The sequence below is a fragment of the Aphis gossypii genome, chromosome 3 (assembly GCF_020184175.1).
Source record: "Aphis gossypii isolate Hap1 chromosome 3, ASM2018417v2, whole genome shotgun sequence".
NCBI lineage: Eukaryota > Metazoa > Arthropoda > Insecta > Hemiptera > Aphididae > Aphis > Aphis gossypii.
The window spans coordinates 49,824,726-49,852,599 of record NC_065532.1 but is presented as its reverse complement, the minus strand read 5'-3'; the positions used below and the strand labels follow the sequence as shown (position 1 = coordinate 49,852,599).

At 22.9% G+C, this 27,874-nt stretch overlaps 2 protein-coding genes and 1 long non-coding RNA gene across 11 annotated transcripts; 2 read left to right on the top strand and 1 right to left on the bottom strand.

The window, feature by feature from the left end:
- Window positions 1–236: 236 nt before the first annotated feature.
- On the bottom strand, window positions 237–17,311 carry LOC114126646 (rap guanine nucleotide exchange factor 1). Of its 7 annotated transcripts, XM_027990645.2 has the most exons (18): window positions 17,098–17,311; window positions 16,822–16,978; window positions 11,570–11,820; window positions 11,171–11,458; window positions 10,844–11,064; window positions 10,562–10,779; window positions 10,351–10,461; window positions 9,671–9,810; window positions 9,368–9,581; window positions 8,649–8,672; window positions 8,305–8,485; window positions 8,088–8,234; window positions 7,275–7,456; window positions 6,619–6,793; window positions 6,194–6,556; window positions 5,146–5,424; window positions 4,550–4,681; window positions 237–4,484 (listed from the first exon to the last, which is right to left on the bottom strand). In XM_027990645.2, exons 2-18 carry the CDS (start codon window positions 16,874–16,876, stop codon window positions 4,355–4,357), a joined length of 3,111 nt encoding a protein of 1,036 aa, XP_027846446.2. In that variant the 5' UTR covers window positions 16,877–16,978; window positions 17,098–17,311; the 3' UTR covers window positions 237–4,354. The 7 variants fall into 7 exon arrangements, with proteins under 7 accessions (XP_027846446.2, XP_050061023.1, XP_050061025.1 ...); XM_050205066.1 differs by lacking the exon at window positions 8,649–8,672; XM_050205068.1 differs by lacking the exon at window positions 16,822–16,978.
- On the top strand, window positions 12,159–13,468 carry LOC114126647 (uncharacterized). The gene is made up of 4 exons (XR_007605438.1): window positions 12,159–12,240; window positions 12,304–12,453; window positions 12,521–12,638; window positions 13,262–13,468. It is a non-coding gene; the product is annotated as an uncharacterized LOC114126647 (long non-coding RNA).
- Window positions 17,312–17,462: 151 nt separating the features above from the next.
- On the top strand, window positions 17,463–27,182 carry LOC114126656 (cyclic AMP-dependent transcription factor ATF-6 alpha). 3 transcript variants are annotated; one of them, XM_027990654.2, is made up of 14 exons: window positions 17,463–17,748; window positions 21,573–21,616; window positions 22,612–22,738; window positions 22,795–22,901; window positions 22,978–23,149; window positions 23,229–23,294; window positions 23,613–23,818; window positions 23,883–24,023; window positions 24,128–24,270; window positions 24,335–24,535; window positions 24,784–24,963; window positions 25,056–25,279; window positions 25,412–25,546; window positions 25,644–27,182. In XM_027990654.2, the coding sequence occupies exons 1-14, from the start codon at window positions 17,709–17,711 to the stop codon at window positions 25,739–25,741; spliced, it is 1,884 nt and encodes a 627-aa protein (XP_027846455.1). In that variant the 5' UTR covers window positions 17,463–17,708; the 3' UTR covers window positions 25,742–27,182. The 3 variants fall into 3 exon arrangements, with proteins under 3 accessions (XP_027846455.1, XP_027846454.1, XP_027846453.1); XM_027990653.2 differs by lacking the exon at window positions 17,463–17,748 and adding an exon at window positions 19,032–19,392 and having other exon boundaries at window positions 22,807–22,901; XM_027990652.2 differs by lacking the exon at window positions 17,463–17,748 and adding an exon at window positions 19,039–19,392.
- The last annotated feature ends 692 nt before the right edge of the window (window positions 27,183–27,874 follow it).

Genomic DNA, 27,874 nt, shown 5'->3' with positions numbered 1-27,874 from the left:
GAAAAAAAAACAAACAGATAATGATTTCATCAAAATATTTCTTAATTAACTGTTATTCAGTTTTAAACCATAAAGGTGCTACATGAAAGTTTTTGAGAATTGTTTGAGTATGTATTTATAAAAAAACTTTACTTGTAAATTTTACACTATTACAGTTGGTCATATTTTTTCTTTAAATTAAATTAATATTTTAATTGTTAGTTTAGCAATTTAGCATAAAATAATTCAAAATTAGATATTTTTATAACATAACTTCTTTATTTTGTAAATTGATCAACTACAAAATATCAGGATAATATGTTACTATGTCAAAAAAACAAAAACGTTGAAGAGTTCTCTTTTTGAGTTTGTATAAACAAATAGCTTCTACTAAATATTCTAATTCAAATAAATACTGCATACCTATAACACTTTTTTTAAAAAAAAAAAAACAAGTTACAAACATAATACTATACAATTTATTTTAACAAAGAATAAATATACATGTTTTTGATATTTTTTTGTATATTTAGCTACATTTTAAAAAATTGCATTTGAAATATTAAGTTGTCTTAATACTGCTACATAAATTATGTAAAGGCCGGTCAAATCAATAAAATTAAATACATTTTTTGCTATTTAATATAATCATAAATTTAATACATAATATAGTATAATTTACGTAATAGCTAATGGTGTACATCGACTTAAAATGTATATTGTACATAACTTTTTACAATAATAATGAAAAAAGTAAAATTCAATAATTCTACATTTGGACATTTAGGACACATAAAAAAAATTATTAAAAATTAAAATTTTTCTATTAGCAATATAGATCACATCATTAATACATATTTAAATTTTATAATTTAATGAAGAGATGACATGGGTGAGGAATTAATTTATAATTAAGTAAAATGTATTCATTTGTCTTATTTTAATGATATGATCAATAACAAACAATACAAATGTGTGACAATATATTAAAATATAAGATATGCCATTTTGAATAATTGATTAGGACCACAAGATGATGCATAGCAATGTTTCTAAATGTATGTTGTTTTAACAAACGTTTATTGTTCAATAATGCTGAAATTAATACTAAAAGCATTTTAGCAAAAATAATAAAATAAATAAAAAAATTTAATTAGTTTTAGAAAAGTACACATTTTCTTATATGTTATACTATAACCCAAATGCATTAAAGGAATACGTACATATACAATATCACCATTAATAAATCATGTTAATTTTTATGGTAAAGCATTTAATGGTGAATATATAGTATTTTAGTATTTTATATCTAATACATACATTTTTTAATCTATGCTATGCAACGTTTTATAAATATAATTTAAAATAATTTATGTTGTCTGACTAATAATCTTTTTACTATAACTTTTTTAAATTTAATACATTTTATACTATGACATAATATGAACAAATTTTACTCAATCTTGATTATTTATTATACAATAGTCGTATAAATAAATAATAGGTAATTAATTAAGATAATTATCTCATTCTTTCTTCTAGGTCTATTATGTCTATAAATATACATAAATATTTTGATTTACAGTTTTTATACAATAAATTGTAGTATTTATCAGCTTCTTAAACAAATATAATATATATTCAATTATATTTTAGTACTATATATTATTATAATAAATAGTCATTTTATTAAAAAAATAAAAAATAAAATAAATAGGAACTAAAATTCTTCAATGCTATCATATTTTCATCGGGTAAATATTGAGGTTATCTCAAAGAAGTAAATATTATTTAATGTTAATAAATCATTTATCCTCAACAATTGACATTTTTTAGTTTTAGTTTTAACTAAATAATATTTTATAAATATAAACGTAAAATAAAACATATAATTTATACCTTATGTATTAAATACTTCGATCTGTTTCTTAAGCTTCTATATAATTTATTACTTATATACGCTGATCAGTTTCTTAAGCTAATAAATAGTTTATTAAACTTATATTATATACTTTGATCAGTTTCTTAAGCTACTATATAATTTTGGTGTAAGTAGTATAACTAATATAAGCTTATTCATTGATCTGTTATTGTTACTATATCAATCAAAAATCACAATGATATTACACGTTACAATGATATTGAGTTTATTATGTTTATGAACTTAATAAACAAGAATTGAAAAAATAATAAAACTATTTGTCCAGAATGCTTTTGATTTGTTACATTTGTTTTTATAATACAATAATTTGTTTTCTTATGTTCTCTAATGATAGTGATAATATTCTGTAGACATTCTACATTCATTAGTTTTCAAAACAATTCACTTGTTGGCACCACAAATAAAATGTTGACAATTTGTTTTGGTAGGTAATTAATTTATAATGTATTCTGTTTCAGAACATAATGTATCTACATACATTCCATTTGTTACATAAGGATATTATTTTATAGCCATACAAATAAATAATAATTATTATTTTATATGTTATCAGATCTCTAGGAACAAGTAATGACAAATATGAAGAATAAAAAATTCAAAATACTGTTTAAAATGTATATAATATAGTGGTCAGTTTAATCAGTGTGTTATAGTCTAGATCAAGGGTGTCTTTCTAAAAAGATTAAAGATCCCCGATTTAAACTGTATTAAAAAAATTAAAAAATAAATAAGAAATAGTAACTTAGAATTTAGTAAATTAATGTCAACTGCATATATAAATGATAGTATAATGTTGAAAATAGATTTAGTGTACTTAATAATACACATTTAAGATTTAATTTATTCAATATTTTCGAATAAAATAAAAATAATCAATCAACTTTACTACATATAAATAAAAAATAAGAATGTTTAATAATAATATTTATAATTAAAAATAAATATGTATAAAATTTCAACTAGAAAACATTGCTTAATAAAATAAAGTTTTGTTAGAAAAATGACTAGATATTTACTAAAATCTATCTTATTTAAGACCTTGTAAATTATTAGTTTTAAAATTTGATCTAATTTTAATAATAATACAAGTATAAATACTCAGACGAATGAGCTATTCTAAATTTACCAAAAATATAGTTATATTAAAAGCAGATTGGATGTATGAGGGCTTGTTTCACTTACTCACTAAAACACAAGTCGTGTGTGTTGTTATTTTTCCAAAAATGAAAGCAATGATTAATCATGAAGTATGATAACATAATTCAAAGTGGTGTATAGATGAATATAGAGTTTACATTAAAAATTGGAAGTGCTCATAAAAGATTAAAAAAAAACCAATTGTGTTATCCTTGCATTAAAATGTTAAGTATTAACATTTATATATTAAATTTAATTGAAAGTCAACAAAAGTAAATCATGAATTCTTAGTGGATGTTGAAATTTATAGTTGTGAAAAATTAGAATACATTTCAATTTTTGTTAATAGAACATCATACTCACATTATATGATGTCTTTGTCTTACACACGTATGACATCAACTCGCTTAATTTTGATTCTGAAGTATACTTATTATAAAATTGAATTGTAGCAATATTTTTGGGGGTAAGGTGCTGCATTTTTTTAAAAAAAATTTAAATTTTGAAAAGTTAAAGGTCATTTAAAAATGTTGACATTTTCACTATTTCTAAACGATATAATGAACGTTGTATTGAAAATGGGAAAACGCAGCATCTTGCTCTTAGAAATATTGTCACAATTCAATTTTATTAAAGGTATATTTACTCTAGAACAGCGATTCTCAACCTTTTTGTATTTGCTTATCACTAACACAGTTTGAAAATTTTTATGTACTACCTGACTATTTTTTTGCTTTTTTTTTTGGTTCTTAATAATGTATACATATATGTTTTTTATAAAGGTAGATTTTCTTCACGTACCACCTATGAGCTTGCCATTTACCACAGGTTGAGAACTGCTGCTCTAAAACCAGAATTGAGCAAGTTCTACTCAGACTACATAAATTTGTTTTATCTGTCATAATATGTGTGTAAGATGGAGACAACACATTCAGGTATGACGTCCTCTTAATCATTGTATATTTTATGATGTACATTGTGAGCTATATTATGAGAAAGTTGGAGCAATAAAATATTAATATATTATTTTATGACAAATTATTTGTGAGCTACAAAACATTTAAAAAAAAATTAAATTTTTAAGGTACTGTCTGTTACTTTCCAATTGAATGGTTAAATAAATAAAGGTGTTATTAGAAAATGTAATAATCTATAAAAAATTTTTACTACCCAGGAATATTATGTTTTCATTTGAACAAACCCTTAAAATCATTGCAAAACAACAGTTTTCTCACAAACTGTTTTGAAATAAAATGCTGTATACATTTAAAATAATTTCTTTTTTTAAATATACTTTTATGTAGTTTTTTTACTTCCTCTAGGCTTAATGCTTTCACTAATTTGCCACATGGCTTCTTCACATAGAAACTCATCAAAATTGTTAAAGAACGCAATGATATGATCATGTTTCTTGAAATTGTAGCATCTAAAAATATTTTGGAATAAATGCTCATTAGTTAAATATAGTAATATATAATAAAATATTATTACCCTTTTTTAAATCTCTTCATATTTTCAACAATATTAAACTGTTGCCATCTTTTGGAAAAATTTATTATATTATCTGATATATAATCATTGTTGCCGATGTGTACAAATGTTAAATCTTGTAATACTAATCCTCTGAAATAAAAAGGGTTTTTCAATGTTGATGTATACTTATAACTATGAAGGTGTAATACACTTAATAGTATAAAAAATCTAATTTCTTAAAATACATTTTTGTTTTTAACAATGTATATTGTTGAGCATTGAAATGCTATTAAAATAATCTTAATGTAAGCTGGACTACTGTAGTAAAATAAATTAGTGCATGCATTATTTTAATTTAACTACTAATAAAAAGTAAACAAGATAATATTTACATTGTATACTTTATTGCTATAAGTCAGACACCAGTATAAAAATAACTTTATTGTTTTTATTAATTAACTTATTGTAAATAAATTTAATTGGATAAACTTAAATCATAATATGTATGGGTATATCAATGTAAATAACAACAAATTTTTGTTGGTTAATTATTTTAATATAATTATCAATAAGAATTAAATTTTAATATGTTTATATATTCTAAATTGACTTACATGTAAGGGATGCAAGGAGGATTTGTGTCAGCTAAAGCTTGTCTATAAGCTCTAAAACTTGATGAACTATCAATTAGTGCACAGTATTCTTTTAATCCTTCGGTAATATATTTTTGCCATTCTAGACGTCTTATTGGTGCACTATCTAAAGCAGATAAAAGAGCTAAATATGAATTAAAATTGTTCATTTTTCTTAAACTTTTCATTATTTTGATAAACTTTAAAACATAACGTTCACGTTCTTTAGCTTCATTTTGTTCTAATATGCGCGACCTTGCCCTAAAAAAAGTATTATATTACTTATGTATATAATATTCAGAGTGATTCATCAAGCATGCTCAACCTGATTTTTTCATTTACTAATTAATTTATTCAAATTTCATTTTATATAAAGGTCATATTTTTAAATATTTAGATTTGTATTATTTTTAAATGTAATTCCTTTAAAAATGTTGATATATCTAAATCAAGATAGTTTGAACAAGTAATTTCAGAGTAATGAAAAATATAAAACAGATGTAATATTATGTATTATACTTATTTCACAGGCAATTCCAATAAATTATAAAATATAAAATAAGAAAATGTTCAAATAACATACTATAACCCCCATACTTTCCATACCTAATATCATGAACTTATCATTCCAGTTCTTTAAAAAAAACGTATTTGAATTAAGTTACATTAAACATTTCAAAATTGTCATAATATGATTAATAATTTACAGGGAAAAAAGTTGATTTTTAAGAACTACAATTAGTGAGATTAACAGCACATATTTCTATATTGTAAAATGCTGGTTGGCATCAGTTTTAGTAAAATAAAAAAAATAGAAACTAAATATTTAAAAATATGTTCCTTGAATATAATATATATTATATGCTAAAGAAATCTAAAAATCTGAATTTCAATAAAAAAATATTATTAATGGAAAAAATAGAGATGAACAATGAGCATGCTAAGTAAAACACCCTATACAACCCTGTACAATAAAATAATATAATTTTTTTTTTTTTAACATATTCATATTTTTCTTAAAAACACATACCAGTATGACATTTTGTTAAAATGTTCTGTAAATTCTGTGAGATTTGGACTACGTTCTTCATTTTGTTCCTTGACCCAAATTAAAACTTCAGGTATCTCAATTTTCATGAATAGTTCTGAATCCAACATTGTCATTTGTTCAGCAATAAGTTCTGTTTTATAGTCTAATAAGGTAGCTTGACGAGTGTATATATTTTGAGATGGTAATAGAGCATTAATTGAAGTATTATGTACCATTTTTGCCTGATACCTTTCCAAAAGTTTAACTCTAAGTGCTTTTGCCATGGTTAAATCTCCAGCACATAATAGTTGATACACAAATTCCATGAGAATTTGCAGCACTTCATTATCTAAGTCTGTTAAACTGTAATCAATTAAACTTTTTAAATATTTATTCTCAAAATTTTAAAATTTGTATTTACTTACGTTAAATCACTAACTACTCTAACTAATAGAGAAAATGATTCTCGGCCAGCTCTTTGCCTATTTAAATCACCTGAATTTTGGAATCTTTGGTGTCGCATGCATAGTTTTTGTATTAATTCTAAAGGTGAAATAAATGTTCTATATGTTGTTAAAAATGCTTCTTGATACATAAAATCTAAAGTAATGATAAAAATATTATAAATAAATATTAAATATACACACAGTCTTCCATTAAGTGTCTTAATTTATATTTTTGAGGTTTTAACTTTTATTCATTGCAGAACATTAATTTTATAATTCATTGTTATTATTTTTAAATTTACTTTTTATAAGATTAACAAGAATTTTAAGTTTCATATTCCAAAGCAGAATATTCCTCAGAGTAGGTAGTTAACACATTGATATGCAACTGCCGGTATTCAAATACTATCAGAATATAAAAGTATTTTTATGGATGCTAGTGGTTACAACTTGTTATTATTTATACAACTTCTTAAATAACTTGTTTTAAATTTAATTTTTATGAACTGGAATATTCTAAAAAATATTATGTTTCAGATTAAGAAATTCTATAATTTTTCAAACAAAACTTGACAAAATAAAGAGTGCAGACACTTAAATGGATCAGTTTATAATATAAAATTTTGAATTGTTACCATTTTTAACTGCGTTTGTTGCATGAACTACTAGAGCATCTGCATGTCCACCACGAACAAGTGGTCCATCTTCTTCTGGTTTTTTAAATAATAGCCATTGGGATACATTTAATTCTTCCATAATGTTAACTTCACTAATATCAGTTTGTAGAGGTTGTTCAATAGTACTCGGTGTAACATCCCTGTAAAACATGTTATGTTAATAGGTTAAAAACTATTAAAATCGGTAAAAATAAAATAGTTGTATAGTTAAAAATATAATTATAATTATATTATTATATTTGTTATATATTAATGTACATACATCTATTTATAATTATCAATAAAATAAAATTACTGAGTGAACTATCAAGATTAAAAATTCTATCACATTACTTAAGAATTACTCTAGAATAGTTTGATAATATTTAGGCTTGCCATTCGTTCCAGTTTTAACAGCATGTACCGGTGTCCCGGCCGGTCATTAATTTTATTCGTGTTAATGGAAACCGAGCGAAAATAACTTTAATATTGTATCATTAAGTCCATTCAACAGAAAAATATCAAAATTATCTTATAACTAACAAATGTAAATGAAATAAATGTAGTTTAAGTAAAAAAAATTGTATTGGTTTATTAATTTTAAATAGCGGATATTTATTATATATTTCCATATAATTATACTAACTATACTCAAAAATAAAAGGTTATTTAATAATATGATGTATCGGTTTGGTGATTCCCTAATAATATTAGTTTGCTTTAGTTCAACGTTTAGTTTATTAATAGCTATAATAAAAAATAGAAATAAGTTTATATGTCTAGTACTCTTACTGAATTTCTAAACACTGAGTTTGTATAGGAGTCGATACAACTTCTGTTATATATACTTTATTCGGAGAATTAGGTGGCGTCAGTTCTCTATAAGGAGATGTCATTATTTTACCTCGTTTGGGCGGTAATGCTGGTGGATCAGAATCACTGAAATTGATAAATATTTTTTTAACTCAAATAACTTCTTTAATTTAAGATTTAAAAGTATGTCACATACTTGGTAAAATAATATTGTTGACAAGAATTTTCAACACTGTAACTTTGGATTTCACTCTGATACTTTTGAGGTGAATGCCAATTACTTTGATGAAGCATTGTGTAGGTATGAACAGAATGGCGCAGAAATTCCGTAGTATTCCCATGCGTACAATTGCCAAACATTTCCATGTATGCCATTACTACGATAATTTAATGTTTAAGTAAATTACAATCATAATATTCAAATAAAGAACAATTATCTATATTCACTCTAAACTATTTTCAAATCAGATTTGCTATAGTTTATTCTAACTAAATGGTAACTAACATGCACAAAAACCTATATTTTTTTTAACATCTTACCAGAATATGCCACCGAATGAAACACTAAAGAAAAATAAATTAATAACTATAAATTGATTTATCATAAATAATAATTATATTAAAAAGAAAATTATGAGTGATTTTAATAATTATTAAATTTTATATAAACAAAAGATCATTATTATTTTTTTATTATTACAAGGAAGAATTTATTAATTAATGATTATATTATTATATTATATATTTTAAAGTTAATTGAATTGTTATAATAATTACCAACTAAATACAGTGAAATATCTAACAGATAATTTTAAATAGTAAATGTTTTTTTTTTTTTTTACTAATAAAATTCTAAAAAACTGAACCCTCTGAAAGAGGAAAAAATTCCAGCAAGTAAATATTCAATATTTAGAGGTTTTACTGTATTTTTTTTTATCAATTTACAATAAAAATTAAATTACTAAATTAATTTATTTTTTCGTTTCGGGATAACACCGCTAGTAATAATTATTATAGATAATGTATTTCAATAATTGTTTGCTACTAAAATAAACTTACACAGTAATATTCATAACTAAGGATTAAAAAAGAATATAGATATTTTAAGAAATTATTTAGTACCAAAAATAAAAACTTTTTTAAGTAGCATATTTATATATCAAGTAATATTTTAATACTTGTTAAGACAGAAATCTCATTGAAGTCTCATGTTTATATTTTATATTTATTCTAAATTAGAGTAAAAAAATGTAACTTACTATGTTTCTTTTTTAATGGTAAAGGTGGTGGATTTGAAGGATCAACTGTAGGATTATCAAGTGATGCAGTATGTGTTAACGCTTGAATACTACAATGACTATTATTTCTATGGAAGTTATATTGTGTGGCCATTTCATCCATAGATAAATTGTCATAAGTCGACCTTAGCCTTTGTCTGACCACTCGTTTTTTTTCTGGCACTGGTGGTGGAATCTAGTAAAATTAAAATGTTCAATTAGGTACTGTATTGAAATGTACAATAAATACATTTTTGTTTTAAGTTAAATTAAAAAATAAATTACTTCTTCCTTTGATGTTAAACAATTAATTTCGTTTGATACTACAGTTCTATTAGTGATTTGATGTATTGTTGTGGATTTAGAATGTGTCCAAACTTGATTAGATGCCTGATGAATAAATGCAGTTTTCTTTTCAACCATGGCTAATAACATATTAATTACAATTATTTGTTTATAATTAAAGTAGATGTTAAATGAAGGAGAAATAATCAATTATTCTTTTAGTATTAAAAATACTCATTTTAGGGCTAAAAAAAAAAAAAAATTAAAATTCCAAAAATTATTTTAGTAGGCACAATGTACACTCAGTTACGTCCGTGATCTAGAAATACAAGTGACGTATAATATACTAACTGTGACAATAAATAAATATAATATATAAAATGCTTATGGAAGTAAGAACTAGTTTACAATAGGTCATTTCACTCTAATATTTAAACCAAACACATAAAATTGATTCTATTAAACAAAAATTTGCCATAATGTATTTTTATAAAATAGAGACAACACACAAAAGTGAGGCATTTTCTTAATACATGTTTCTCCACAATAAATAATTAGTTATATTCCTATTTTATTTTACTTATAGTTTTATTTAATTCTTTAAAATAGGTAAGTACTTAATAGTTAATTGAAGTTTAAATTTTACCTATAAAATATTATAAATATTAAGAAACACTTACTATGTTGAGGTGGATACTCAGAAAAAGGAGATATCCGTTTTTCATTGCCTTGATCCACTGAAGCAGAACTGGAAGAACAGTTACAATAGCCACATACATGATTGGCATCATCTAATAATTCATATAATTAATGTTTTATATTAATATTTGATAAATGGATTATTACATATAATATAATATAATATAATAATAATTATATATAATAGCTTACTAGTTAAAAAAGAACTATCATCATTGGACATAGCAATGTTAACTTCATCATCATTTAAAATTGAATCTAGTGAACCAATTGAGGAAGACCTATCAGAAAGGCTTAATGGCTCTAAAGATAAGTTGTATACAGCATGCTTGGTGTTATTATGTCCAGTACGACGTTTTGGTGGTAAAGGAGGAGGAGAATTATTTTGGTCAATCTTTTTTAACCATGTTCTGCTTAGGAATAATTTATATTAATAATTAGACAATATTTTTATAACATATCACTTAATCTTACCGATCAGGTAAAGGTGGCTTTGAAGGAGGATTACAGTCAACCGTATCAAAGGAATGATTACTCGTTTGTTCTAATATTTCTCTTTCTCTCGGTGTTAATGGTATATCTGGTAAAGAAACTCTTTGCTTAAGTTCATCAGGAAGTTTCAATGAATCCTCATCTTTGTACACAGTTTTAAGTACACCATGGTTAAGTTTGTCATTAGTTAATGATACCAAGTTCTAAAATATACCAAAAATTTTAGTTTAACAATGTTAATATAAAAAATACAGCTGCATCATAAATGAATTACAGAATAATAGATATGTGCCTATATTATTTTAATACCTGAATAGCAAGCTCAACTAAACGCAGTATATCTGATACATTATCTGTATTGATTGCTTTTTCTCCAAATATGAGAACATCATCACATAGCTTAATCAGTTTTGCTACACTTTGGTATACTTGATTTAAAGCAGATACAACCAATGAACTTTGCTCATTAATATCGTATGATTTAAATACCCCACAAATTGTTGTTACAGTTTCTAAAACTACTGTACCATTTCCAGGCAACATTTCTAATTTATTCTTTGTTACTACGTCAAGGAAATGTCTTAAGGCTATCTGAACCTAAAAAATAATTTTGTTTTTATTAGGCGGATAGTTATTTAAATATAAATAAAATAATAAATTAATATATTTTCAATAATAATAAAAATAAGTGATACAATTAAAACTTACTTGTCTAACATTAAAGTCGATATCATTAAGGGACCGCTTAGGACTACTTCCAGATGAAGCATGTCTTTGCTTTGGCAAACCATTTTTTGGAGAACCACTTCTGGAGCTGATGGCACTATGACTAGGCGATCGCATTGCTGATGATATAATATCAAATAAATCTTCTTTAAACGAACGAGCTCGTCTTGCAAATTTATTACCACCACCAATGTGACTATTCCATTTTTTGTACTTTTCATCCGGGACGACTCCTTAAGACAAACAGTATAAATTAATATCACATTTATTTTTAATAATAAACTACAATAATGCAGTACATCTTAGGTACACTCAAGATAGCACAAAGCTAATATTTAAAACTTTACTACTACAGAATATAAGTAGACAGTTATGTTATTACTTATTTGTGGACCGTTGATGCAAGTACACAGACTACAGAGATAAAGAATCTAAAAATAGAGTGTCTAACCTAAGAGAGTGGGGTACGACACTACGGTCATGCACGAATGACGAATGTGGAATGACTATAGCCTATAACTATACACTATACAGTATACACGCCCGATTGTCTCAGACTCTCAAACATGCAGTATCACACTTCACTTTCAGTACTCAGTGCTCACTGCTCGCCGAGTCAATCCTAATATTATTTTAGTTTATAGACTACATAGGTATTCACAACTATCCAATTCTCGTACCTACTTATGACTTATCTACACATTTTACATTTGAAGGAATCCACGGAAATAGTTTTCAACATTTCATACTCGATAAATACGTTGTATGGCGCCTACGTAATTGGAAATATGGAATCGTTAAAACATTAAAACAATAGATTGTAGTATTGTATACCTATTTAATTATTACGTCACGTCTATAACATGGTATCAATGATCAAGGTTATTACTTATTACTTATCCATATTTAGTAATTTGTTTTAATTTAATACAGATACAGGATGTACGTATATGGTATATATATAGGCACTAAATGAGTAACCAGGTTTGGCCAAAATTCCGACGGATATACTACATAATACATATAATACTATACAAAACAACATTGACTGGTAAATACAATATTTTTGGCAAAAATAAATAGCTAATAATGTAAATTTAGTATTCAGTAGCATTTAAATAATAATACTTAATAATAGGTAACTAATAAATATAGGTTACTATTTATTATAAATAGAGATTTAAATTGTATATATTAGTACTTATCTAATTAATTATTCGTCGTTAATATTAAAATAACTGTTGTCAATATAAGTTATTTAGGTGGCACACAATTTTTTTTTTAATATTTATTGTAATTATGGTACTTACATAATAATTAGATACATTTTTCGATAAATTACGTACATACATTTAAGATTAGTATTAATAGTATTTGATTAAAATATTTATGAATTGACATGTTTTATTAAATTTTATAAATAGGTAAATATTTTATTTAAAAATTAATTAATCGAAAAAACATTTCCAAGAATTGACGATTATGTTATCTACTATTCTTTTTTAAAATAATTAATAGGTCATAAATTTAAAGCAAAAATCCCGGAAGTTTGTGTACACACTACATACTAATAACAACCGAAATAAGTAATAAACATTAAACATACAATTTGATAATGCTACAAACATTTTGAAAAACCAATTAAAATTTAACCTTGTATTGTTCTTATTTCAGTGTAAGTAAATGATGCTGATTACAAATATTAAAAGAAATGTGAGGAAACAAGCATTTAATTAAAAGTTACAGCAGTTTAAAGTTTGCAATTTTAATATGCGAAGTCGCAGCGCGTCAGACTTAATACACTACTCACTATTTTGGTACCTAGACACCTAGTTAATACTTATTATTTATTAATAGGACTTTGAAATTATAGGAGCTAAAGCAGGCATACTATGCATCAGTGGCGTATAAAGGAATTATTTCATGTGGGAGGGAGGGGTTATTATATTATTGTGTTAATTTTTGAGGCAGGTTCGCAAAACATGTAATGTGTGCCGTATCAACAACCCCCCTATACATACGCCACTGATGTGTACGAAAAAATTGTAGAATATGCATAAAAATGTATGACATAATATGCAAAAAATAATTCGAAAATTCCCTCCCCCCCCCAAAAAAAATACTGTAAAATGTCGTCAAATTAATATTCGATTGCGGCGATGACAATACCTACATAAAATAAAACTGAGTTTTATATTAAATATTATTTAAAATACTTAAGATTAAAAAAAATGTTTTCATCCATTTTTTTTGAGAATATTAAATATGCTTAATATATAATATACATATGAAAATCAATTAAATATGCACTTTTCCTTTAAGATGAACGTAATATGTAAAATGTAAAATATATATTTTTAAATTAATCATCTAATTATAGTTCGGATTTCTAACTTGGTCTGCTATAAATTAAAACTGTATTAAAGAGAACAATATGCAACTCTAACAACTTCTATATCTTATTTATTAATAGATATTAGTAATATTACTACATAATATGGGTTAGGATTTCTAGAATCTAGATTCGCTGCTATTTTCTTGCATTCTTACGTGTATTCTCTAGTCTACTGACTCTACTGTCTCTGTTTATAGTCTGTACTCAAATTAGGTGACCTGAACTAATAGACGAAAGGGGGTGATTACTGATTACTATCATACTTTTACAGGCAAGTTTACATTCGATAGGTAACCCATCTACTCGATGGGAGAGTTTAAACTTAACCAATTTCCCTTCTCTATCTTAGATGGATTATTTATACCTCGGAGTGTAAAGATACTTGACTACCTAAGATAAATGATTCTCCCGATCACATATAGCCATATAGAACAGAAAGTGCAGGTTAATCATAGGATATCGATGAATACACGAGATATGCATAGTACATACTAGTAGTATATTACATATGTCACATGGCAACGTGACGCAAGTAACACTAAAACTGCATAATTTAATAGGTTCTAACTTTTATGTAACTAGGTGCTTGTTTTCATGTATTTATTTTCGTATTTTCGTAACCGGCAATAGTATTGTAAATGTTCTTAGTAATACTTAATACAATAACTCTTTTTCTCGTTTTAATAATATATTTTTTTTAAATAATTATGGAAACTCAAAAAAAAAAAAAATATTCTATTTTGAAAATTTGAAAATCTAATTTTGTGCAATTTAAATAATAAAAAAAAACATGCGAAAATATACAAAATAAAAGTACACATCTTTTAAAATTCTCATGCTATAAATTGAATATACATATATATTGTATAATCAAAATCAACCGAATAATTTAAAATATGTATATTTTTGTAAGTTGTAGAATATTTCTTAATGGAGATAGAATGTAAATAATAGTTTAAAAAACTAACCAAAAATATAATTTTGGAAAGACCAAAGACTACTAGAAAATTTTAATACAATAAGTCATTTAAATGTAATAAAAATAAAATTTTTGTTTTGTAACAAGTAAAACTGAATGTTATAAAAGGCTATTTTGCCAACGGTTTTTATTAATAAAAATAATTACATTAGGTATACAAATTAAAATTATTACTAAATACATATTCTAAAATGTAATTTGTTTCAATATTTTATTCATATTATATCTTACTTTATGTTAAAATGTTATAATTTAACACTTATCTGACTTATGATTAAATCTAATTTATAATAAAAAATATTGTTAACCAATACTTTATTTTCTTTTTTCTATTCTATTTTCATATTAACGTGCTACTGTATTGATTGTTCTAATAATAACCGTTTTGTACCTACATTGGGTTCGACTTGTTGAAAAAAATAAATATACAACTGTAACTCGAAAGTTAAAATATTTTTGCAATCACCTTTTTTGTTTATCTTCCATTTTTTTATATTTAGGAAAATTCAACTATCGAGGTATTAATTTGATAAGATGTCACTACGTTAAAATTAATAGCATATTTGTTTATAAATATATTATAGTTGCAAAATATTGACATTGAATGTTACTAAACAATTATCTAATTAAAAAATTCTTTTATACATCAAATGTAGGTTATAAATTCTAGTTTTAGTGTAGGTACAATAAATTTATAATTGTTTAGAAAATATACATGTTTCTAATGAGGCAATACCAATTGTTCAAATTATTGCAATTTAATTGAAAATCAAAATAAATATTTTTCAGTGCCTATTTTTATATATTTTTTTAAATTTTAAAATTGTGAGATGACTGTGAGGAAAAATAACCTCAACAAAATTACTCATACTCTTTTCAAGATAATTTAATCTTCAAACTCTTACAATATCAATTTAAAATGAATAAATAATAATAATAAACATTGAAAAGTAAATACCTGCCACAACATGCAAATATTCAACACAAATACTAATAATACTTATTGAAGCAATATTATAAACATAACTTTGTAAGATTTAAAATACTTTTATTTGTTAATTGTTCTATAAGAGTTTTTATTTTATTAGTAACTTTTACATTGATCTATTTTTCCGCAGATAACTAAAATAATAGGTACTATTCAATACAAATTTAAAGTATATTATATACCTACATTCTTAAATATTTGATAAATGATAATTTACCTATTTGATTTTAAATTTTTTAAGAAAATTTGAAGCAAGTCTTGATAGTGATAATTGTATTACTAATTCTTCAACTCATTGGTAATAATAAAAGAAACTAGAGTAAAACTATTTTTTCTAAAAAATAATCCATGAAGAGGAGTGTAATAAACCTAAATAGTTATTATATGCTTTCAAATGGAAACAAAGTTTCAATAAGCTAAATTTTATGAAACATTTAGCCCATTTTGGAGGAGTTTTAGCCCACCCTCGTGATTTTTAATTATTTGTATCCCTATACAGATTGTATCATAATGATCTATAACATTAAAGAAGTTTTAATGTAAAATTATCATCATGTCTTCATAATAAACAGTGAGTATATTAATTGTTTAAAAACTAATCGAGCATTATATTCTTTATTGAGAATGAGTGCTGATACATTTTATTATGTAACATATTTCATATCTCCTCTAAAATAAAATTATTATCAATGAATGAATTGTATGTATTTAAAAAAAAAAGTAATCAGTTGATAAAAATATTTATTTAATTATTTAAAAAACAAATAACTTTAAATATTTAATGATTTGTCAAGACTTTATTTGGTAAACATAAGCATGCGTGTGCTCAAAAACAATCTACAATGTTTACATAATTGATTAATAATACTTACTACATTGCTCAATTTCATCATCTTTATCAGAATCATGTTTATTCGTCGAAGACATGTTGTTAAAAACCAATCATACGACGAAACAAACCATAACTGAATGTAATACATTGTTGATCATGTTATGTGTCGTTTGAGTTCAACATGATCAATCAAATTGCTGATAATCGTTTTCAATATAATGAATTGAAATATAATTAAAATGAGTTCAATAATAACTAGTTTAAGTTAGGTATATGTAAAAATGACACTTTTACAAGGTAAAACTACTACACTTACCATGGCTGATTATGTTTAAACACTGAATGGAGTCTGTTAACTTGAACCAATCTGGTGTAAAAATTATATTGTTCCATCATAAATTAGTGTCTTTGTATAGATATTCATTATATATATGCTAACAGTAATAGTATTAAGAATTAAATCTTAATTCTGAACTATTTTTATGAAAAGTTGTGGAATTTGTTGGCGTTTAAAAACTTTTTATCATATCTTTATCACAATATCACAATATATTATTGTTTTTGAGACCACGGTATAAGTTACACAGAAACTTTACAGATATAAATACACCGTGGTTTTAAAAATTGTATTATCAAATGTTATCAATTTATCATACAGTAAAGTTGTATGTACGCCGTACGGTGTAAAATATGTTTATAGTTAAAAAATGTGGATGAAAAAATTGTAAACAGAATAAATAATAACATTGAATATTATTGTTTTGTGTTTTCTAAATAATTTTGGTTCCATATTTTACATGCGCGGTTTTTATAAATGTTACTAATCAATCATTACAAAGATTACATACATATTATGTTATCCTAAATGTTTATTCTTATAATAATAAATTGAATTTGTTGAAATTAAATTTGAAATTTAAACAATTGATGCCGAATAAAGACAGTTTTTATTATCCCGTTTCATCAGGTAACAAATATTTGTTGTCTTTTAGTTATTACTATCTTACTTAAAATACGAGTTAAAATATATTAACCGACAACTGTATTGTTGTATAGAATATTTTCAATCACAACTATTCTTATACTTTTATAATTTAAGTTACAGTTAACAAATTTAAAATATAAAATTTTCAATACATAACAATAATAAATAAGTCACTTGTTACTGTCATAATATTTTAAATGGCATGAATCATCATATTGGTAAGTAGTAACATCATTGATTATAAATAATAATTTTGTTATCAATGGTAATATTAATATGATCTTTTATGAACTGTGGATTGAAAATATTTTATTTAAGAATAAAATATTATATTTCATGAAAATATATATTTATTATGTATTTAGTCGGTATATTTTATATTTTTATAGTTACTACATTTTAGTGGCCATTAAGTTATTTTATATTATAATGTCTAATGGTCTATTAGAAGATATGCCAGAAATTTTATCTTGTATATGTTTTTACATAATTGTAAAAGTTTTATTTATTTGTGACAAAACTATATAGGAATCTGGTTTATGAATTCAGATTCAATTAAATTTTAAATGTGGAGTATGTGCGAGGAAATTGCTTCTAAGAATCTGTTGGGCAAAAATTATCATAGCATTCATTAACTCTACCTAATGTAATTTTATAGTTATTGTTATTGTTATATAAGTTGAGAAATTAAGAATAATAGATACACTTGGTACAGTGTCTGAAAATTTTTCCTATATAAAAAAAAATGATAATAAATTGTTTTAGTGAATAATTTTGTATTTTCCTCTATTTATAGTTTTATTATTTAATTTAGAGATTACACAAATAAAAATATGTAATTACTGGCTATAAATAATCTTATTAATTGGTTTTATACAATTATTTACATAAAAAAAAGTTTTAAAGGATATTGAATTATTGTAAATAGACAATAGACATAATATAAGTAGATATGATTTCCTTTGGTAGAAGATTTTTATTGATTAACAGCTCAACATTTTTCATATTTTTTTCATAAAATTGATAAACTTTTTTAATATTAAAAAACAAAATATAAGTCCTATTATACCTTTTTTTTTTAATTTTAAGTCGTCGAATATTTAATGATTTTTTAAACGTTTATTTTAAATTTGTATTGTAGATTAATTAATAATTACGTATACGGCTATACATAGCATAAACATATTATTATAAAGATTTACAGTTGATATTAAAAAAATGTTTCGCGAAAAAACATAGTTGTCAATCATTTAGTGGCCACACTGAACGAAATCAACGTGTGTAGTGTTCGTGGTTTTTAAAACGTAAAAAATTGGAGACCATGTTTTTTATCGTAGCCGGTATATTATGTTTAGCACTTTAGCTGCAGTTAGCAGTTGCTAGTTTTAATGTTTATTTTGAATAAATAAAAATAATAATAATTATATAAAATATATAAGACGGTTCTTAATCTTTAATTTATGTATGATAAATACTGCATTTAAAATAACGATTATGTTTTTGTATTCGAAAAATTATTAGTCATTTATCTAAATATATTATTGTTTCATTTTAAATTAATAAAAGTCATGTCGATATTAAATCCTAGAGATATATCTACTTTGCCTTGGTATTATGACGAATTTGGTAAGTATTTTATTTTTATTTTTAACCTTAGTAAGGTAATAGTTTATATAATTTTTTCACTAATCGTAATTTGCGTTAAACTAAAAATTTTTAGTATTAATAAATTATTAGGTATAGTTCTAAGAATTATAAAATAAAATTGTCCGTGTTATTGTTTCTTAAGTACCAATAGATATTAATTTAGGTATAAATGTCGAAACGATTTTATGAAATGTTTTTATTTTACTTTTGAACATATAATATAATAATAAAGTAATTTTCCTATTACATCAAAATATATAGAATTATTGAAGAATTAATAAATATGTATATTATATAATATTTATAGTATAAGTATTGTATAACAATGTTTATCGTTTATGATATTCATATTTCTCCAGCTTGTATTTTTAATTCACAAAATATGATGTTCAAGGAATAACTTTACTAACGTACAATATTACAGTACCTAATCGCGAAGTTGAATATTTTAATATTAGTATTTTCTGTTTAACTGTTTAAGGTTTATATAAAAGTCGTATATTTGTGTAATTAATAATTGTATACGACTATTAATGATAGGTAATATTCAGTTTTTAAATTAAAAGTAAAAAACTGCCGCCTATTTACTTCCGAGTTAAGTGATAGTGTAGTAGTATTACTGTATTCATTGTAGTGTTCCTCATGCTAGTACAAGGATTTATTATAGGATCATTGACCCGCGTATATAATATTATCTCGAGTTCAAGGACATTACTTGTTATGTTTTTACTACTCTTTTATATTTTATTTTCCATGAATTTGCAATATAATTTTTGCCTAGAATTTTGTATTTTATTAATTTTTTTTAAATTTAATTGAATATAAATAAATAATAGATATAATATAGGATTCGCCTAGCTATATGTGTGTGTGTGTGTGTTACATACCACATATTATATTAATATTATGTGTGTGTTAAATACCACATATTATATTAATATTATACCTATATATATATAATATATCATGAAATTTACCGTGTTTATTTATAGCAATTAAAGTAATTAGATAGTGTTTATACAGATTTAAGAATTAATTATGTATTAATTATTAATATATTGATTAATTTAATGTACTTTGAAGTTGATAATAGTTAATAATTATTAATTAGTAAACAATAAATTATTGATGTATTCAACAATGAAATATAAATACAACAATTTTTTTGAAATTGTTTGTAAAATTTTGTTTTATAAGATTCATAAAATGATTACAATAATAACTTATACTTAATAATACATCAAGTATTTTTTTTTTTTTTTTTTTTTAATTTTAAGTTATAAACATAAGAAATGTTGTATTTTCAATTCATAATAATTATAATAAAAAAATGTAACTGTATTTTTTATATTTTATATGATAGCTAAAAAATCATATATGAGGAATCTTTTAATCAATTTTTGAGTTACTTAAAAATTAAATTTTATCAACAGCTTAAAAAAAAACTTATGTATAAGTGTTAGTCAATACTCCTTGATGTATCAAACTGTAGTTCACTCGGTAGTTCATTAATAAATTATAACAACTGCTATCAACTAGTGTTCCGTAAATAGACCTGTATTCCCCTATTCGCCCATTATATTAATAATTTAGTTTTTCACAATTATTTTAAAAGTAGTTATATTCTCTTGAAACCACACTTAAAGTTGAAGATTGATTTTTTTTTTTTATAAAAAAAAATATGTATTTATAACAACATGTGTCATGTACCTTTTAATTTTAAACTTTTTCCAATTCATCACTGAATTCAAAATACTAAAGCTTATAAGTATCTTTTTATTTTAAATTATAAATATAAGGTATTAAAGAGAAGATTGCACTTTCATTAGGTTATATTATAGTAATAAAAAAAAAATAAAAACAATTTGGTAGATAATTTATGTAAAAATGTTATTAAATTAAAAAAATCTCAAAATATAATAAAAAATAATTAGTGTTGAAAATATGAATTTTTTTTTTTTTTATATCACTTTTTGACCTGCTTTTAAAATTTACTTTATACCTACTTGTTGATTAATGATTATTAATGAATTTTAAATTAATACATTATAATTAATATTATTGATTATTACTAATTAGTGTCATGTGCAATGAAATAATTATGTTATAAACTAAAGGCATACTTAAAAAATAAAAATTGTATTCATATATTTTTTTAGGAACGATGGATGTATCAGTTGATTCTAAGGACAAACTCTTCGAGGTAAGCTTATAAAAATTCAGATAAATCAATAAACAAACAAAAAGGTTTTTATAATTTCAACTATCCTCCTAATGCTGTATTAAGCATAATGATTACATATCTAAATATTTTATAATATTTTAATTTATAAAAATATACATGTATGATGAGAGATTTTTTAAACATGCACTCCTCTTTTATGTCTTCTATAATACAGTTATTTGAAAATTGTTTATTGGTATTTTTAAATATACTTTAAAACTATGTTTTAAGATTTTTAAGATTTTTTACATTACTTAAGAAGTCTTCCACGACTAACATACTTCTGTTTTTCAAATGACAACTCCCTTAATATAGTAAATGATTTAACAGATAACTTTTCTAAAAATGTTGATTAAAATGATGTGTTAAAATCAAAATTCAAATGAATAGTTTTTAAGTTATTTAACTTATTGTATTAAGAATAATTTATAGGTCTGTGGTAATGAGTTTAGGAGATGTAAGGGTTATAGGAACTGTTTTTAAAGTTTTAATAATCCATCAATATTTATAATTTGTACCAGTGGTCCAATTGTTAAATCTTATGTAACATATTTTTTAAAATATTCATAACAATTTTTAAAGGCTACCCTTACAATAAAATTTTAATTACTGAAAAATTACTAGTTTAAATTTAGTTAAGATAAATTAAATTAAAAAATATATATATTCGCTAAATAATTTACGGTAAAAGGAAAGGAGTATTTGTTTAAAAATGTAGATTTTTGTTCTGCCACAGAAATCGCTTTAAATTTTATCAAGAATTATATGAATTTTAAAACATAGTCTTTAATTATGTTTAAAAATTCTATGTATCAGTATTTGAATAAATTTATCAATATATTAAAAAAATAGGAGAGCATGTTTGGTAAATCACTCTATATATTTAATTTAATCAATAAATATAAAATAAACATTATTTTTTGTATGTATCATTAATAATTGTTGTTAATTAAAATGTATTTTTTTCATTTTAGTTTGATGAGCTTAAAATAGAACCATTGTCACCTTGTTTTGGTGATGATATAAAATTCAATACAGGACTTAGCGATCTAGATACTGATTATATGATGCAATGGAACATTGAATCATGTTTAGAAAATGGTAGTATTATTTCACTTAAACTTTTATTTTTAGAATAATTGATTTTTATATTTTAGGTATTGATTTAGAAAAAAATTCATTCAAATCATCACCTCCATCATCTCCTTCTTCTAATGGGTCAATGCCAAGTGGTGATTCACAATCATCATTTGATTCAAACCAAGTATTTGCTAAAATATATTTATATTATATCTATGTGTATTTACTAAAATAATTATTTTTGTTTTTTGTTTAAAAAGATATTACCAAGGACATTATCACCAAGTATAAGTAATGAAAATACAATTTATGATACTAAACCAGTATTTGCTGTAAAATCTATGAATGGAAGTAGAACATTACCAAAACTAGAAATATCTCCAACACCAATCAAACCAAATTTTAATACAGTTTCCAGAACTAATAATAATTGTAAATTATACTTAGACAAATTATGTTTAAAATTAATTTTTAATGGTGTTTCTAATTTTTATTTTATTTTATTTATTAGTCAATGTTTCTTCAATGCTTACGGATCATATTAATCAATCTCAAGTTACAATTTCAAAATCATTTGGTAATAATTACTATCATAATAATTATATTAGAACAATAAGTCCCCTGACATTTAGTCTTCAAATTAAGGAATAATCATAGGGAATTTTTGAATAAACCACTTTAGAATAAGTAAAATATCCATTTAGTTACTTTGTAAAATCTTGTTGATAAATCAAAAAGTAAAAAAAAATGTCTTATTTATAATACTTGGAGTTTAAATTGTAATAATTTTTGATGATATATATTATGAAATACTAATAAATAGTAAATACCTAATGACTAAAAGTTAGATGTATAATTTTTATGTTTTAAATGTGTTTATTTTTAAAATTTTTAGCATCAAATCTTCCACGAAAGATTATATTAACTCCAGATCAATTTTCAAAAATTACTAAATTGCAAAAAAAAAAACAAAGACTAACCGCTGTACCAATAGTACCATTAGTATCAAGTACATCAGAAGTTAATACTCAATTGACATTGCCAGTTGAGATTGATTTAGCAAAGTCTAAAAATTCTACAACCACTTTACAATATAATCAAGTAAAACATTTATTATTAAAATAAACAAAATATACCTATTTAATATATTATTTGTCTATATTAGTTAAGTGCAATAAAACGACATCAACGTATGATACGAAATCGAGAAGCAGCAAGCTTATCTCGTAAAAAGAAAAAAGAATATGTAACATCATTAGAAGAAAAAATATGTATATTGGAAAAAGAAAATCTTGAATTAAAAATTGTAAGTCAATAAAAATAAGTTGAATTTAGTTTAAATAAATGTTCATCTTAATAATAAAAATATATAACAATTCATTTTACTAAATCAATTACTTTTCTGTTTAGGAAAATTCAGCATTGAAAGAAAGGCTCAAAATTTTTGACAAATTATCATCAATAACAGACAGGCCCATTATCAAAAAAGCCAAAAAAGCTACAGCTATTTTATCAGTAGTTTTTATGATTTCTTTAAATGTTGTACCTTCAGGGTAACTACTGATAAATTATAATATTTATCTATATTTTTAATTGAAATAATATTACTCTTCTTAGGCTTTTCAATATAAGGCAATTTGACAAATCAGAAATGCAAATGAATCACGGGGAAAATTACAACACAAAAAATATTGAAAACATAAATTTTCATAGCAGAAATCTATTATGGATCAATGATTTTGAAGATAGTAATTCAGCGTTAAATGCTACTGAAAATTTGATGTGTCCGACATTTATAAATGTGTCTGAATCAAAAAGGTTAGTAAAATTATTTTAACAAAATACAAAGATAATATTGGGTATATTTTTCAGTTTTTAAAGGTCTTATTTTTATGTGTTGTATAATTTTATTGCAAGTATCTACTTGTTGAAAATATTTAATATATATTATAAAAGTAATCATATTAATTTAAAAAAGATTTTTAAATAAATTATTTTTTTAGTGTTTATAATGTATGTAAATCTAAGTTGGTAGCAAAATAATCAACTCTTCTTATTATATTTAGAATTGATAGTGAACTCCGGAAATGGATTGAACCAAAGAATTTGAAATTGTTAAATGATAACTTATCTATGGTTTATGTTGAACCTCCAATTTTAAGTACTACTATTGAACATTCTAAACATAATGAATACTTTGTAAACAAAGACATAAAAATGGAAAAATCCCAAAAAAGGAATTTTAAGTGAGTGTTTTACATTTTTAAAAAAATTAAACAAGTATAATATTTCTTATAAATTTAATTATTTAAATAATATTATAATATTTAACTCATAGAAAAAGAAAGAATGTTCCATCTAACAACGATTTCATAGGAATATTTGCTCAGATGAAGTTAGATAGTAAAGAAAGTTTATTTGATTCCATTGAAAGGCAAGATGATACATTCTATGTTGTATCTTTTTCTGGTGATCATTTATTATTACCAGCTAGCCATAATGCTTCTAATACTACTCTTCGACCAAAGATGTCACTTGTTTTTCCAACCCTATCATCAAATGGTAAGAATTAATCAATTAAATTGTATAATATTGTAATAGATTATATAAATACTTTAGTTAGTTCTATACTGGTATATTTAATGTATTTTAAATATAAATATTAATTAAGTACTTACATTTAACTTTTTATAGGTTCAGATTTTGTCACTATGATTCAAATTGATTGTGCAGTAACTGATACAAAAACATTACATATTCGAGATACTCACTTAAGACATAATAATGATTTTAAAAATAATGTTTCTTCAAACTTAAAACAACACAATGGTATTAAATTATTTTATTTCTATACGTCATATCATTTTAAATTTTTATTTAATGGTGTTTTTATGAAACTAAACATTAAAAAAAAAAAATGTTACAGGTCATAGAAACAATATAGCACATAAACCCTATTTTGTACGACAAAGTTACTCTGGTTCAATGTTCAGCAAAATGAATCATGAACTTCCAAGTTACTAATATTGTAATATATTTTAAAATCAGAAATCATATCTCAATCATCTCTTATAATTGAATGCAATTTTTTCTTTATAATAAACATAGATATACCATATACTAATATTATGAATTAATATGTTTATTAATTCCTACAAAAATTAGCATTCAACTGGAAAGTTAAACTATTGATATATGATTTAATTTACTTACTTTAGATTTGTACTGTATTCATAATTTAGCATATTGTATGTACAGTAAAATATAAAAATAGAATTTGTAGTTTTTATATTTAAATTTAATATTATATAATTTAATATTATAAATAATGTAATAGACTTTTTTGTTAATATTCTACAAACTTTTTTTCATAGATAAATCATTATTCAGAGTTTTATTGTTACATCGCTAAGTTATTATAACTTAAAGTTTTAGATTCCTTAAAAATTTTCATTTATTAATATTTCGATTATTTAATCTTAAAAATTAATATTCATAAACATCGTAGTCCAAATCTTTTGAATTTTATATTTATTATTATTGTATTTTATTAATTGTAGTCTGAGTTGTTTAGATTGGCAATTCACACAAATAATAATTTTAGATAATTCAAATTTTGTAGGTTTTTGGTAGTCTAATATCTATTCAAAATTATGTTTTATGTATAATAATTATTGCTTTCATACTTTTTCATACTTCCACTCCATTCCTTCCTACCAGTATTTAATAAGGAACTGTAATATATATGTACAATAAATATTCTTTTAAGAGTTTTATGAAACTCAAAGCTTTTAATTATACCATTCAACAATAAATTGGTTAATTTGTTTGTATTTATTTATATTCATTTTTAAATTATCGAGACTACTCTATTATGATACAGTTTAAACAATATTAATAAACTAATAACTGCTGATGATAGTTATTTTTTTTTATATTTGAATGATCTAATATAGATTATCTACATAGATTTGTGGTAAATATATTTAACATAATATTAACTATTATCATTGTAAAATGTTTTGAACAATGTATTAGAAAATACTAAATTTTAGATTGGTTTGTAATTTTATAATATTCCTAAGTTTTATTAGATTTAATTATAAACAAGCAATAATTTACAATGTATTAATTTAACAGTATTTTTAACCCATTTTTTACAAATATTTTATGATCAAAATAATATGGAGGTGTCCAAGATTGTTTTATTTAAATTTTTTTATTTTATATTTTAATTTATGTTAAACAATTTTTTGTTTATTTTGTATTTCTTTTATGGTTCCTTAAAAAAAAATATATATGGTAGATTTATTTATTTTTTTTGGTTTTAGTGAGATTCAACTATATTTATAATGTATTATTATATTTATTTTCCCTTTTAAATTTTATAAAATAGGTAGTATAATATTAATGTGATTTTTGTTTTGTATGTATTCTAAACTAATAAATGAAATATATTTATAAATATTGTTTTAATGTAAATTTTGTTTGATTGAGGCATGGGGATATTAATTAAAAATTTATCTAAATCAATCATATTTGTTATGAAATAAACTATTATTTTATTATTTACAGCAAATAAAGTATATAAAGAAAAAATGTGATGAACTTTTTATAAGATACAATTTAAAAATAATAACTAATCTTATAACTCTGTATCACTTTTGACAAAAATACCATAATAACCCATTCTGAATGAAAAAAAAAAACAACCAACTATAATTTTTGCCAATGATTTTGAAACTTAAATATAATAAACATTTAGAGAATATTACATTATATTAAAATAAAAACATTGTATTATTCCATATAATTATTTTAAGAGAGTTGTATAAATATATTTTACTAAAATATAGTTACATAAAAATGATCATTACTAGCACTATATTGTTAATTACTAAATTTAGTTACCTATTATTTTCTAAGTAAGTACATATGCCATATCAACAGATTAAATTATTTTTATAATTTTAGATATTTGATATTTTTGGTTTACATTTGTAAAACAACATTGCTTTTATTGGGTGTAAAAGTATAAAATAAAATAAACATAAGTATATAATAGTATAATAAGTGGTTATGTATCTATTTAAAATTAAGATGTAATCACCAAATCTTGAAAAAAAATTACCTATTTTAAATTTATATTCTCTATAA

Excerpts from the sequence above, each read along its gene's own strand:
- LOC114126646 (XM_027990645.2), bottom strand. The coding sequence starts at position 16,876 with ATGTCTTCGACGAATAAACATGATTCTGATAAAGATGATGAAATTGAG. Across the intron at positions 6,794-7,274 it reads AACAAACGCAGTTAAAAATG|ATTTTATGTATCAAGAAGCA; the intron begins GTAACAATTCAA and ends TCATTACTTTAG. Across the intron at positions 4,485-4,549 it reads ATGAAGAGATTTAAAAAAGG|ATGCTACAATTTCAAGAAAC; the intron begins GTAATAATATTT and ends AAATATTTTTAG.
- LOC114126656 (XM_027990652.2), top strand. The coding sequence starts at position 19,335 with ATGTCGATATTAAATCCTAGAGATATATCTACTTTGCCTTGGTATTAT. Across the intron at positions 21,617-22,611 it reads CTAAGGACAAACTCTTCGAG|TTTGATGAGCTTAAAATAGA; the intron begins GTAAGCTTATAA and ends TTTTCATTTTAG. Across the intron at positions 25,280-25,411 it reads TCCAACCCTATCATCAAATG|GTTCAGATTTTGTCACTATG; the intron begins GTAAGAATTAAT and ends AACTTTTTATAG.